Consider the following 14,710-nt stretch of genomic DNA (forward strand, 5'->3'; position numbering starts at 1 on the left):
ATAATTTTTTTTTTTTACATATATATTTGTTTAAATATATAAATTTTTTTTCCCTTTTTTTTTTTCAATTTTATTTTTTTTTTTATTCCAATTTTTGTTTTTTTTTTTTTATTTATAAAATTTTGTATTTTTCTAAAAAAAAAAAAAAAAAAAAAAAAAAAAAAAAATTCTCTTTTTTTCACTCCTATATTTGACTTAAAATTTTTACTGATATGTATATATATATATATATATATATATATATTTATATATGTATGTATATTTTATTTTTCATTTTCGAGAATTGTTATATGTATAATTTTAAAATTGGTTAAAAATGTAGTGTGTTAAAAAAGTCAACACAATTTTGTTATTTTTAATACAATGAGAAAAAACATAATACTTGTGGCATATATATGTTTTATTTATATGAGAGCTAAATGTGAAGCACTGAAACTAAATAATATACTAAATAAATCATATTTTGCCATTATAAGCAACTATAACAATAATAATAATAATAATAATAATAATATTAATCATATTAATGGTCAAGGGAAACATATAAATAAGAGTAGTCATAATAAAGGAGGTATATTAAATAATGAGATATTAAAAAAAACGGGAAAGGAAAATAAAAAGATTAAGGAAAATGTTCCAAAAGATATAAAGGAACATGTCTCTGAAATTGCAAAAGAAAATAAATTTCTTCATTTTGAAAATAATAAAAAGATATCGATAAATCCTTTATTTGAATCACTTTGTAAAAAGGTAAGTGTTAGTGAAACCTGTTTATATAATATACAGAAATTTTATAGTGAGGTAAATTATATGAATCTTAAAAATAAGAATCCTAAAGATAATAAATATTTTTGTGGAGTATTATATGGTAAATATGAAAATGATGAATTTGTAAAAGTTGAACATGTTTTCTTTTCAATGAATAGAAGTGAACAAGCATATGATGAAAATTATCTATTACATAGTGAAGATAGAAAAAGAGCAGACCAGCTAGCCAAAATGTTAAATTTAGAAGTTGTTGGATTTCTATATGCATATCCTGATATAGGAGTTGATTTGAATATGTCTAATAAAAAACAAAATCATTTTATAAAATTAAACAAAAAAATGAAAACTTTGAATGATGAAGAAAATGAATTATTTATTCCTATGGGGGGAAAAGAAGTGTTATTATCCATAAAGTTAATGTGGCAAATAATGAGGCAATCAAAAATAGGAGAAGACAAAAATAGTAAAGTAGATACACATATGAATAAAAACAAATATAACAACAACAACAATAATAATAATAATAATAATAATAATAATAATGATAATAATGATGATCATAATCATAATCGTGATGATACAAATTTGGTGGAAGAGAATGGTGATGAGCAAAATAATGATAACATTAAAAAGAAAAAGAATGAGCCATTCAAATTTAAGAATATAAAAAAGAAGAAAAAAATAAAACAAGGAAAAAAAAATATGAATATAAAACCATTTATTACTTTATCCATTGGTATGAATAAAAATAATGAATCTATAATAGTTGAAGCATATGAAATGAATTATGATTTATTAAAATTAATAAAACATGATATGATAAAAGATATGAATAAACAAAATAGTATATTACAATTTGAAAAAAATGATAAAGATAAAGAAATAAAAATAAAAACATTTGATAGTGAAATAGATATTATGAATGAATTATATTTAAAATGTAAAAATAATATACTTATAAAAAAAATAGAAATTAAAAAAATTGATATCCTTTTTTGTGTAAATAATATACCTATATTTTCTCATAAAGGTAATTATAATTATTTTTTCCCATATCCAACCAATACAAATTATTATTATATATTACAAACATTTAATCATATGATTAAAGCATTACATAATAAAAGCGATATTGTTAATATTTTTAGAGATTTTAATTTTTTATTTTTCTTAACAAATATTTTTTCAATTGATCATGATATTCCTTATTTTTGTAATGCTGTCAAAGATGTTAATAATTCGGTGGATATACCAGACCATTATTTGCACATTTTACAAAATCTATCCAACAACGCAAACATGTTTCAATAAAATATATAACACAAACACAAACACAAACACAAACACAAACACACACATATATATATAATATTTATATTTAATGTATGATCTTATTGTGTTTCATTTATTTTTTCATTTTACTCTTCTCATAATTCTCAAAACTGATGTTCCATTTTTTTTTTTTTTTTTTTTTTTTTACGTTACACATATATACATACATATATATACATATATATGTGATTATAATGTTTTTGGAAAATTAAAAATTAAAATTTAAAAATTAATATGTAGGGTTATATATAAGCCCTATTTATAATTTGTTTAATTATAAAACATAGAAAAAAAAAATAAAATCAAATCAAATAAACATAAGACAAAATAATAATAATAATAATGATAAATATTATCATTCATGTAAAGGCGATATTGTTATATTATACCTTATAAGTTAATTTTGTGTAAAATATAATGAATAAACAAAAAAGAAAAGACAGATAGACATCAACACATATATATATATATATACATATATATACATATATACATACATATATATTTATATTTAATACATTTCTATTTTGAAATTAAAGTACCCACCGCTTCACTTATCCTCAAAGGGTAGCTAACTTTATCATTATATAGCAATTCCTCATTTAATATTACATTCCAATATTTCTGTTTACTCCTAGGGAAATTGTATGAAGGAACGTTCTGCCTGTAAGTTGTCAGAATATCTTTTTTATCATGTATACAACAAGAGTTTAATAGAGAACACATAATTTTGTTTGTTAGAATATTAATCTTTCTCAAAGGAATATTAGATGAAACTTCATTATTATAATAGTGGGAATAATTATTATAAATATTATCATTACCAGTTGAAGAATGATATATATGACAACAATTTTTTTCATAATCATTAATATTATTAGTAATACAATTATTAACATTCTTCATATTTCTTTTATGTTCATTTTGGTTTTCTTTATTTTTCTTCATTTGTTCTAGTTTATCTCTTAACATGAATAATTTCTTCTGATCTTTCCACTGTAGAAGTTTTTGAAATACTCGATACTCATTCCATGCATGATGACTATGAGCAGAATTATAAAATAATATACTGTAAATTTTTTGTTTTTCATGATCGTCATTATATAATATATCATCATCAAAAAATGGACTATAAAATATATTTTTCTTATCACCATTATAATAATAATTATTATTATTATTATTATAATCCTTGTTAATATTATTTTGTATGCTATTATTTTCTTTGTTCATACGTTTTTGCATTTCTTGTTTTTCTTTTATACGTGATATAAAACTACTACTATGATCATCTCTTTCAAAACATTTTGTTATATTCTCCATCTTTATTTCTTTTTTCATTTTAGTAATTATTTTATCAAATATGTGGATAATCAATTTAATACATTCCATTTCAAAATATTCACATTTAAATAATTTTTTCAATGGCTTCATAAAATTTGTATTGTTTTTCATTTTTTCTTTTTTATTTTTTTTAACATACGAATCAAAAAAAAACAAAATGTCATGACAATTATCTTCTAAATTTTTATTGGAAGAAAAAACATTTATTATATCAATATTAAATTTTTTTTCTTTTATGTCTAATAATACTATATTATCACCTTTGAAAAAAGGATAGCATGTCTTATGATTTTTATTATATTTAGTAATATCTTCATTATTATACTTATCATTTTCTTTCATTTGGATATATTTCTTTAATATCTCATCAGCTTGTATCCTTTTCTCATTCATTATCTGACTGTTCATAGAAACATGTTCTGATTCATCACTCAACAAATTTTGCTTTATTTCATTTCTCTCTTTTTTAACAATCAAGTGTTGTTCTTCGGGTAGTATAATATTCTCATTTTTTCTTTTTTTTTTCTCTTGGGCATTTTTTATTTTTATATTTCTCTCTTTGGTTTTTATATCTTTATTTCTGTTCTTTATTTGGGACTTCAGCTGGAATCTGATTTTTTTCTTCATGGTTGTTTTTTCTTCAGCACATGATTCTATAATTTTATTTGAATCTGCAATGCTTTGTTTGTCATAATTGCTATGTTTGTCATAACTGCTTTGTTTGTCATCACAACTATGTTTGTCATCACTACCATGTTTGTCATCACTACTTTGTTTGTCATCACTACTTTGTTTGTCATCAATGAATTTTTTATCATCACTACTTTGTTTGTCATCAATGCATTTTTTATCATCACTATTATGTTTGTCATCAATGCATTTTTTATCATCACTACTTTGTTTGTCCTCAATACTTTTTTTATCATCACTACTTTTTTTATCATCACTACATTTTTTATCATCACTACATTTTTTATCATCACTACATTTTTTATCATCACTACATTTTTTATCATCACTACATTTTTTATCATCACTACATTTTTTATTATCACTACATTTTTTATCCACTACATGCAGCTGTTCTTCTTTTTGTTCTTCTCCCTTTTCGGTTTTAATTTTTCTTTTTCTTATGACTTGTTGATTATATTCTTTTGTCTTTCTCTCCAATATATGTTTCTTCTCACGTTTTGAAATATCCATATGATGTTGGTTTTTTTTTTTTTTTTTTTTTTTTTCCTTGGATTTTAAATTAGCTGTCTTTATATAATTGGCATAGTTTATATCTTTTACATAATTAAGATTTTGTAAAAATTCATTTTTATCATTATTATTATTAATAATATTTATATGTTTGTCTTTTATTATTTTTTTTTTTTTTTTGTTTTTTTTTTTTTTCTCATTTGGGAGATTATTTATTTTTTTCAAAAAAGAAGTGTGTGTACTTTTAGCATGTTTAAATTGTAAAATGTGAATATTTTTATTTTTTAATTCTTTTGATAAGTTCATTAATAAATTTGATTTTTGTTTATCATTAGAGATATCTATATTTTCTTGTTTATATAAATGATTGTTAATTTTGTTTTTATCATAATTTGAATGAATTAATTGTTCTTCAGCTTTTATTTGAAGGTTCAAATTGTTAAGACTATTTTGCTTAGTAACATCATCTTTTATTGCTTCTTTAATTTCATCAAACAGGTTATTTTCATACATTGTTTTATTCTTTATATGGTCACTAATAATATTATCATTAATAATATTATCACTAATAATATTATCACTAATAATATTATCACTAATAATATGATCATTTGATATTTTGTTATTTTCTTTTAAGGATTTTTTTTTGTCAAAAGATTCAAATTGATTACTATCCTTTTGAAAGATATTCATTTCTTTTATATCATTTATTTGATTATTCATATAATTATTAGTTAAATTATTGTCAATATATTTTTTTATGACATTTTGATTTTCATTTAATTCATTGAATTCTTTTTCTTCTACAATTTTTTTATCATTTATCATGTTTCTTTTTTTAATGACTTTTTTATTATTAATTTTTTTTTTTTTTTTCTTCTTCATATTTGTTGTCGTCTTTTTATTTTTTTCATCTTTATTATCATTTATTTCTTTTTTTATCTTTTTAATCATACCCCCAGATATATTTTTCAAATGATAACTTTTTTTTTCCTTTTCATCAATATGATTAATTCGCACGTATTTTAATTTGTCTATATTATCTATATGTTTCAATATTTTCTTGGGGATAATATTTTTCTTTTTCTTTTTCTTCTTATATTCCTTTATCTTTGTTGATATATTTTTCTTGTCTTTCTCTTTCTCTATGTCTATTTGTTTATCAACTTTTTCATCCTCTTGTTGTAATACAACCATATCATCATCACTGTTGGATGAACGTGGTTTATTCATAATAGTAAGGATACGAAAAAAAAAAAAAAAAACATATATATATATATTTATATTTATGTATTATTAAATTACGAGAGGTAAATTTTAAAATTATATTTGATGAATTATATTAAAAGATTGCACATATAAATGTTATGTACATCTAATCACACGTGGAATATGACAACATCAAATAAATAAATATACAAAGAATTATATATTTATTATTTATTTAATAAACCACATAAAGAGTTATAAAAAATATATATATATATATATTTTTTATGTACATGTAATATTTTTTTTTATGTCATAATTACCTGTACGGTCAGAAAAAAAAGCCGTTCTTTTTTTTTTTTTTTTATTCATTTGGTATATATATATATATTTATGTTTATATGTATATTTATTTATTTTTTTTTTTTTTTTAGGTAGCCAAAATTTAAAGTGAAATATATGAGCTATATTTTTTAATAGGAGTTTAATTATTTAAACAACTGAAAAAATTGAGAGTTATAAGTGCAAAAAAAAAAAAAAAAAAAAAAAATTAAAATTAACAAATAAATAAATAAATTTATTCATATACATATACTTATACATTAATTTCAATTAATACTTAAGTGTATTGAATTTAAAGTTAAAATATAAAAACCAAATTATCAAAAAGTTTCACATAAAAAAAAAAAAAAAAAATGTCCATGCACAAATAAATATAAATATAAATATATATATATATATATATATATATATATTTATTTATTTATTTATTCATGTTTCCCTTATTGGTTGTCTTTTTTATATCTGTCCCTCATCAATGTTGTAACATGCTCTTTTACAGGTGTTAAGTTGTGATTATAAATATAATCCTGGTAAATTTCAACAAACCTGTCTCTTATATATTTCCTGTTCATAGCTTGACAAGCATTTCTGGCCTCTTCTTCATCATCGAAATACACATATGCATGCCCAGTGGGCTTATTCTTAATTCCTTTAATTATATGAACAGGATATGCTTGTTTTGTTAATTTGAAATCTCTAAAGAAATTTTTTATTTCTTCTTCCGATGCATCAAAAGGTAATCCTCTTAGTTTTAATCTTGGTAAATTTATTTTCTCTTCTATATTAATATATTCGCTGAAACTGCGAACTGACATAATCTTTTGGGGACTACTAGAAAAAGAATCCCCATGTATATATTTGTTATTGTAGTAGTTTTTGTTGTTAATATATATTTTCCTTCCTCTTAATAATTTAAAGAACATTTTTATTCTATTTTTTTTTTTTTTTTTTGATATATATTTTTATGATGTATCAAAAAAATGGAACTATAGGAATATTATAGAAAAAGAAGCGCTTTCCACAAAAAAATAAAAAATTCAAAAAATAAAAGTGGCTTTTCTCTTTTATATTAATATATATATATGTATATATTTTTTTTAGCATTTAATATATGTACAGAAAAAATTTCTCATCTTTTTATAAACATTTTGTACATTTTTTTTTTTTTTCAACCGTACTAGGAATGAAAGGAAAAAAAAAAAAAAAAAATATATATATATATATATATATATTTATATGTATTTAATTTTTTATACGTATGTATATAAAGTGTGCATTATTTATTTCAAAATTTATAGGTATAAATAATATTCAATTTAAAACACATTTTTACAATTTTTAATTTTTTACAACAATATGTTTAAAATACGAAAAGAGGGAAATTATCATATGACTTTAAATTAAAAAAATAAAACATACATATATATATATATATATATATATTATTGTAATAATATGAGTGAGAAGATGGATTTATACATTTACCATTTAAATGAATAAATAGATACATACACATATATACATATATATATATATATCTCTATATATATATATACATATATTTCATTTTATTGTTAATAATTTTTTTCCCAATGTTTGATAATAATAATATGAGTAAAGAGCTAAAACAATTGGAGGAAGAAAAAAAAAATGTGGAAGGAAATAATTTAAATTTATTGTTAGGTGATTTAAAAATGATGACAGCTTATGAAATGTCATCTGAATGGAAAGATACAAATATGATGAATGAATGTTTTAATAATTTCTCTTGGTTTGATTCAAGAATATTAAGAAATATGCAGAATTATTTGAATGCTGATGATGTAGAAAAATCAAAAATTGACTATGCCTATAATACATTATTTCCAAAACCTATTGATATAAAAGATACTAAATTAAATATGATGGCTCTATGGATTAAATCAAGGATTCATTACAATAATACATTTTTCCCATTACAATTATCACCCTATGATGTTTAAGAGGAGCAAAACAAAATAAAGAGAAATAAACACACAAAAAAAAAAAATATATATATATATATTATATGAATATATTATTTTTATGGGCATTTTTTCCTTTTTAAAAAATTTACATACATACATTTATATATATATATATATATTTCCTTTCATTTTGTCCTTTTTTTTTTTTTTGTGTTGCATTTTTGTACATAAAATAAAATTAAAAATATGTGAGCAAATAATAACTAGCTTACGAAAACTAGCCAATTGTATATTTTGTTTAAAAAAAAAAAAAAAAAAAAAAAAAAGTAATTGTATTTAATTAATTTTTAATATATTTATGTTGTTCCTCATTTTTTAAAACCTTACATTAATGTTAAAACATTATCAATTTTTTCTTGTAAATCATTAAGGTTATTGTAAAATTTGTCAAGTACATATAAAGGTACATGTAACACTTGGGAAATATAAGCATTAGTACAGAACTTATTGTCTTCATTCTTTTGTTCATCTGATAAAGGGACAAAAAAAAAAAAAAAAAATAATAAAATAAATAAATAAATAAATAAATAAATATATATATATATATATATATATATATTTTTGTACGTGTCCTATATATGTGTGTCTTAATATTTATATATATTTTTGAATATACTGAAAAAAATAAAATGTAACCTTGTTTTATTTCATCTTTTAAAGATAAGGGCTCAGGGGGAGTTACAAAAGAAGCATAATTTGAGAAACCCAAATGAACAGGATAAGATGGAAATAAGAACATATATTCTAAGATGTTATATATAGAGAAAATATTTTGAAACATATATTTTATTATATATTTTGCTTCTTGACAATTAAAAAATATGATGTCCTTTTTTGTTTCTTTTTCTTGATTAATTTCAACTTGATTATTACTATTTATTAAGATATTGTCTTCCTTCCTATCTATAAGATTTATATTTGTGTTACTATTTTGTTTTCTTTTATCATTTTTTGTAGTACTTTTTTTGATTTTTATAATATCCTTATTATCATTTTTTATAATCGTATTATTATTCTTTACATTATTATTATCATCATCATCATGCTTTTCTTCATTTTGAATAGTTATATGTTTTTCATTATTCTCAATTATATTTACCTCAGAACTTGTATTATTTTGTGTATCTATTATTTTTTTATTTTGTTGAGGTGAAGTATTATATTGTATATTTTTCTTTAATAAAGTTATAAAATAATTTATAGTTTTTTTTTTTTTTTTTTTTTCATTTACACTTAAGTTTTCCATAATTTTATATAAGGTCATGATTACAATAGATATGAATAAATTAAGTTTATAAATATTTAATTTTATTTTATTTCCATAAATTATAGTTTCTATGATAAGTTCAACTACCATTTTTTTCTTTTCTGACATAGGGGTGTATATTTCATTTTTATATAAATGTTTATAAATTTCTTCAATAATCATTTCGTATTCTTCATTTGTATATTTATGATTCGAAATTTTTTCATCATTTTTGTTTTTTGAAATGTCTGACATGCAATTATTTATATTTTTTATATTATTCTGTGTATTTTCTAAGGATATATCTTGAAGTATTTTTTCTTCTCCTTTTTCAAATGTCTCTGTACCTTTTATATCTACGTTTATTTGTTTTTTACATTTATTTTTATTTTCAAATGTATTATTTTTTTTGTCATCTGTATTTTTGTTTGTTAATAGTTTATACTTTTCGTCTATTATGATATTACCTTGTTCCTTTTTTAAAAATAAATAATCGTTAGAATTAAAAAAAAAAGATACATTTGAATTATTCTTAAAACTTATAAATTTATGAAAACGTCCTTTTATTCCTCTGATATTTTTAAATATGCTAACGATTTCTTCTAAACTTTCTATTGATAAGAAAATTATAATATCTTCATGATATAATGTATTCATGATGTAATATTCTAGAGTATTTTATTATTTAACATGTGGACAGAAAGATTTACGGGGTATATAAAAAAGGGAAGTACATGGAAAAATATATATTATTGAATCTATTAGACAGATAGATAGGAGTTTCTCGTATTATATGTACGTATAGTAATTTATGCTATATATTGAATATATATATATATATAATATATGTTTTTATTTATTTATTTATTTTCTTATATATGATTGAGATGTTTATATTTTTATTTATGCGATACAATAAATACATATACATATACATTTTTCCCTTTTATTTTTCAAAAAAAAAAAAAAAAAAAAATGGAGAAAATTATATTCATGTTAAAGGTAAAAATGGTAAGTAGTGCATTAATGATAAAAAAAAAAAAAAAAAAATCCCTATAATTTTATACTTTTAAGAATATGTTAAAGCCTTGACAAAATTAAACAATATAACATTTATAAATAAAATACATATATGACTAGAAAGGAAAAGTAAAATAAGGAAGATCCATTTTAATATATTGTAACCATTTTGAATATATATATATATATATATATATACACACATGTATATATAATATATCCTTTTTCAATATTTTTTATGGAAAATAATATAACAATATGTATAGATCCCTTCTTTAAAATGAAGACAATAATGAGAACGAAGAAGTATCAAATTAAGGTTTTATTTTTCAAGATATGATTTTATAATAATGAGTATAAATATATATTTCTATAAATGTGAATAAATATATTACTTCTTTGATAAAAAAAAAATTATAATATGATGACTCAGATGAAACTATATAATGGGCATAAAAGTATCTTTATTTATATTATCTGTTGATAAGAACTTATTTGTTATTATTATTAAGATAATATTGTATGCATATAATATTATATATAAATATATAAATATATATATATATATATATATATATATAAATATATATATAAATATATATATATTTATTTGTTTTATTTATTATTATTTTTTTTTTATTATATTATTTTTTGTTGAAAATTACCTGAACTGTTCAGGTAAAAAATGAAAGTAAAAAAAAATTAAAAAATAATTACATGCATTTAAATATACATATATTTTCATATGTTAAAAGGGACATATATTTTTTTTTTAGTTTTGTGATGTATATAATATATATGTATATTTATTTATTTATTATGTAAAAGGAAAAAAATGAAAATAGGAAATTATAAAATTTGTACTTGGAATATTTATAAGAGAAGAATATCTTTTTTTGGAGTTCTTCCATTTGAACTTCAAACAAAGGCAAACATAAGAAAAATAGAAAGGAGGACATTTTGTGGATGGAATGAGAGAAAATTTTTGTTTTTTTCTTTAAACAATGATATAAATAAATGTATTAATATGAGCGAAATGATAATAAGAAGGGGTAATATCACTACAACTAAAAAGAGTAGTGGTAAGAATAAAATCGTTAAAAATGAAACTGATAAGGATAATAATATTGTTAGTAATAATAATGATAATAATATTAATAGTAATAATAATAATAATAATAATAATAATAATAATAATAATAATATTAATTGTAATAATAATAACTCGAAACGAAGCAGTAAGATTGTTATGTATATAAAAAGTAACAAATTATATTTAACATACAACGGTTTTCTTTTATTTTTTTTTTCCATATTTGCTTATTGTATTACTAAATTGTTAATTATGTTTTTTGAAGAACCTCCTGCTGTGCAACTAGTAAAAGAAAACGTTTTAAAAGATAAAAAACTATTAGAAGAATATGAAGAAGTTATTTTTTCTAGGTTCTGGTCAGGGTTCTTAAATGATAACGATGCTCGCATTATCATAAATATTAAAAGTAAAAAACAAAATAAAAAAGGAAGAATTGTAAGTAATTTAATAAAAAAAAATGATCAATGGATTATTAAAACTTTAACATATTATAATACAAAAAAAACGGATAATTTAAAAACAGACGATTTGAAGAATCTACAAAAAAATGAACAAAAACATGAACAAAAAAACGAACAACAAAATCAACAACAAAATCAACAAATCAGCTTATGTCCAATAAATACTGATTCGTTTAGCAAAAAGAAATGAAATATTAAAGAATAAGAAGCTTTAATAATTTTATTTTGTCAATTTTTTTAAAATAAAACACAAAAAAAAAAAAAAAAAAAAAAAAAAAAATATAAATAAATAAATATATATATATATATATATATATATATATATATAATTTTGTCAAATTTTAAAAATATATAATAATTTTTTTATTTTTTAAATTATTTTTTCTAGTACATTTGTTTCTAAATATTTTATTTTATCCTAAAAAATAAATATATATACATTTTAATGTGCATATTTGCATATATATTCATACACCTATAAACATAAATTCATTTTTTTAACATGTCTTTTTTTTTTTTTTTTTTTTCTTTTTTATTAACCTCTTTTGATTTATTTTTCCAATCCATATATTCAATAGTAAGGACCTATATAAGAAATAAAACATACACATATAAAATTATATGTGTAATATTAAAAATATTTTATAAAAATATTTTGTTATTAATTTATTTTATTATAAGTCTTACCTTCCAATTGAGTTTATTCAAAATATAATATTTCAAGGTAGTCTTTGCATTTATTTTGCCATCGAAGTTATAGTAATGAGTAAATCCATTAACTTCAATGCAAATCTACAAAAAAAAAAAATAAATAAATAAATAATATAAATAAATACATATATATATATATATATATATATATATATATATATAATTTCTACCTTTTTCCTTTTTAAAGCAAAGTCTAATACATAGGGTCCAATTAAAAATTCTTTCTCGGCATTCAATCCAATTTCCTTAAATAGTTTGGCTATCTGTTGTTGAATTTTTGATGTAGTAACTGTATCTTTAATATTTTTTTTTTCAATAATTTTTCTTGCTTCTTCATATTTTTCTTCCTCCTTGTCTTTTAAATAATATAAGGATATATGTAACTAAAAGTAAAATATAAATACACACAAAAAGAAAAAAAAAAATTAAAATTTAAAGGAAATAATATAGATATTAATTTTTTTTTTTTCATATTTTAATGAACCTATTTATATAACATTAAATATTAAAAGACATATATTTATGTATACATAAAATTATGACATATAATATAATTCATTTGTCCATTTTTTTTTTTTTTTTTTTTTATTAATTTTAGCTTGCCTGTTTTAATTCTTCATTTTTTAACTTATTAATATTATTTAATAATATATACATTATATCATTCAACATAGTGTTTAATATGTCATCATTATTTAAAGTATTAACAAGTCTTAATAAAATGGAATATAAAATATTACACAAATATTTAACTTCAAAATGTTCATATTTTTTATATACATGTTTTTTCATTACATCGAGGTAAAATTGATAGTTCAAATTTAACGTTGAGATGCTTAACAGAATGGTTGTTAGCACACCTTTATCCTTCAAATAAAAATAAATAAATAAAATGAAATAAAAAATATATATATATATATATTACATATGTATGTACATTTTTGTAAACATTTTATGATTTTACTTTTACCTGATCAATGAATGGCAAAAAGTATTCAGATATCGTTTTACATATGTTGTCCACTATCTCAATATGATTATAATTATATTTATTAAATATATATAGTATCATAGATAAATCAAATAACGAGTATCGATCAGTTTCATTTTTTATATAATACTGAGTAAAAAAAGTCAATACATTAATATCTAAAGATGATAATTTATGAAGATCAATTAATATTTGCGTTAACATACGAGAATTAATTTTTGGCTTTTTATTCATAATAATTTTAATAAAATTATTATATAAAGAATATTTTGTAAAGTTTAATTTACAAAATATATGTATAATTGTATATATTTCTTCAATAGTATATTCATTTATATACTTTTTTAATAAATTACTTATATTATTTAAAATGTTCTTTTCTTTTAAATCTACTATTTGAATATTCTTTATTACATACAGTAATTTTTCTTTATTCATAACATCATCTACATCTAAAATGGGAGGCTTATGTATTGATATCTTCTTCTCATCCTTTTCATTCATATATCTCTTTATGTTATAATTACAACTATATCTTCTTTTACATTTTGTAAAGGGGTATATAATATATCTCCTACATAATATATTACTAATTTTGAAATTCATATTTTCATTTTTGTATTACTACATAATTATATATTTTGAGTAATTAAAAAAATAGAAATGGAACAACACATCTATCACAGTGGTACACTATGAAGATATATTATATATTATAAATATTTTTTTTTTTTTTTTTTTATGAACGGTTCATAATTTTTATTATTTTTTTGGTTATTTTTTGTTATTATTTTTTTTTTTTTTTTTTATGAACGGTTCATAATTTTATTATTATTTTTTTTTTTTTTTTTTTTTTTTTTTTTTTTTTTTTATTTTTTTTTTTTAAATTTTTTTTTTTTTTTTTTTTTTTTTTTTAAAAAAAAAAAAAATAATTTTTTTATTAATATTTTTTTTTTTTTTTTTTTTTTTTTTTTTTTTTTTTAT

The 14,710-nt window shown here is 19.1% G+C and overlaps 7 protein-coding genes across 7 annotated transcripts; 3 read left to right on the forward strand and 4 right to left on the reverse strand.

Moving 5' to 3' along the window:
* Positions 1 to 363: 363 nt before the first annotated feature.
* Positions 364 to 2,079, forward strand: PGSY75_1024000 (hypothetical protein; the record flags this gene model as incomplete). Its single annotated transcript, XM_018786012.1, has 1 exon — positions 364 to 2,079. One exon carries the CDS (start codon positions 364 to 366, stop codon positions 2,077 to 2,079), a length of 1,716 nt encoding a protein of 571 aa, XP_018641629.1.
* Positions 2,080 to 2,622: 543 nt separating this feature from the next.
* Positions 2,623 to 5,880, reverse strand: PGSY75_1024100 (hypothetical protein; the record flags this gene model as incomplete). The annotated part of the gene is made up of 1 exon (XM_018786013.1): positions 2,623 to 5,880. One exon carries the CDS (start codon positions 5,878 to 5,880, stop codon positions 2,623 to 2,625), a length of 3,258 nt encoding a protein of 1,085 aa, XP_018641630.1.
* Positions 5,881 to 6,638: 758 nt separating this feature from the next.
* PGSY75_1024200 (putative RNA-binding protein) lies at positions 6,639 to 7,121 on the reverse strand (the record flags this gene model as incomplete). Its single annotated transcript, XM_018786014.1, has 1 exon — positions 6,639 to 7,121. The coding sequence occupies one exon, from the start codon at positions 7,119 to 7,121 to the stop codon at positions 6,639 to 6,641; it is 483 nt and encodes a 160-aa protein (XP_018641631.1).
* Positions 7,122 to 7,790: 669 nt separating this feature from the next.
* On the forward strand, positions 7,791 to 8,180 carry PGSY75_1024300 (hypothetical protein; the record flags this gene model as incomplete). The annotated part of the gene is made up of 1 exon (XM_018786015.1): positions 7,791 to 8,180. The coding sequence occupies one exon, from the start codon at positions 7,791 to 7,793 to the stop codon at positions 8,178 to 8,180; it is 390 nt and encodes a 129-aa protein (XP_018641632.1).
* A 347-nt stretch (positions 8,181 to 8,527) lies between these two features.
* On the reverse strand, positions 8,528 to 10,107 carry PGSY75_1024400 (hypothetical protein; the record flags this gene model as incomplete). Its single annotated transcript, XM_018786016.1, has 2 exons — positions 8,528 to 8,673; positions 8,841 to 10,107. The coding sequence occupies 2 exons, from the start codon at positions 10,105 to 10,107 to the stop codon at positions 8,528 to 8,530; spliced, it is 1,413 nt and encodes a 470-aa protein (XP_018641633.1).
* A 1,198-nt stretch (positions 10,108 to 11,305) lies between these two features.
* On the forward strand, positions 11,306 to 12,214 carry PGSY75_1024500 (hypothetical protein; the record flags this gene model as incomplete). Its single annotated transcript, XM_018786017.1, has 1 exon — positions 11,306 to 12,214. One exon carries the CDS (start codon positions 11,306 to 11,308, stop codon positions 12,212 to 12,214), a length of 909 nt encoding a protein of 302 aa, XP_018641634.1.
* Positions 12,215 to 12,394: 180 nt separating this feature from the next.
* Positions 12,395 to 14,332, reverse strand: PGSY75_1024600 (putative RAP protein; the record flags this gene model as incomplete). The annotated part of the gene is made up of 6 exons (XM_018786018.1): positions 12,395 to 12,442; positions 12,565 to 12,609; positions 12,712 to 12,816; positions 12,906 to 13,118; positions 13,339 to 13,602; positions 13,706 to 14,332. The coding sequence occupies 6 exons, from the start codon at positions 14,330 to 14,332 to the stop codon at positions 12,395 to 12,397; spliced, it is 1,302 nt and encodes a 433-aa protein (XP_018641635.1).
* Between the last annotated feature and the right edge of the window lie 378 nt (positions 14,333 to 14,710).

Source organism: Plasmodium gaboni, chromosome 10, assembly GCF_001602025.1.
Source record: "Plasmodium gaboni strain SY75 chromosome 10, whole genome shotgun sequence".
In the NCBI taxonomy this organism is placed as follows: Eukaryota; Apicomplexa; class Aconoidasida; order Haemosporida; family Plasmodiidae; genus Plasmodium; species Plasmodium gaboni.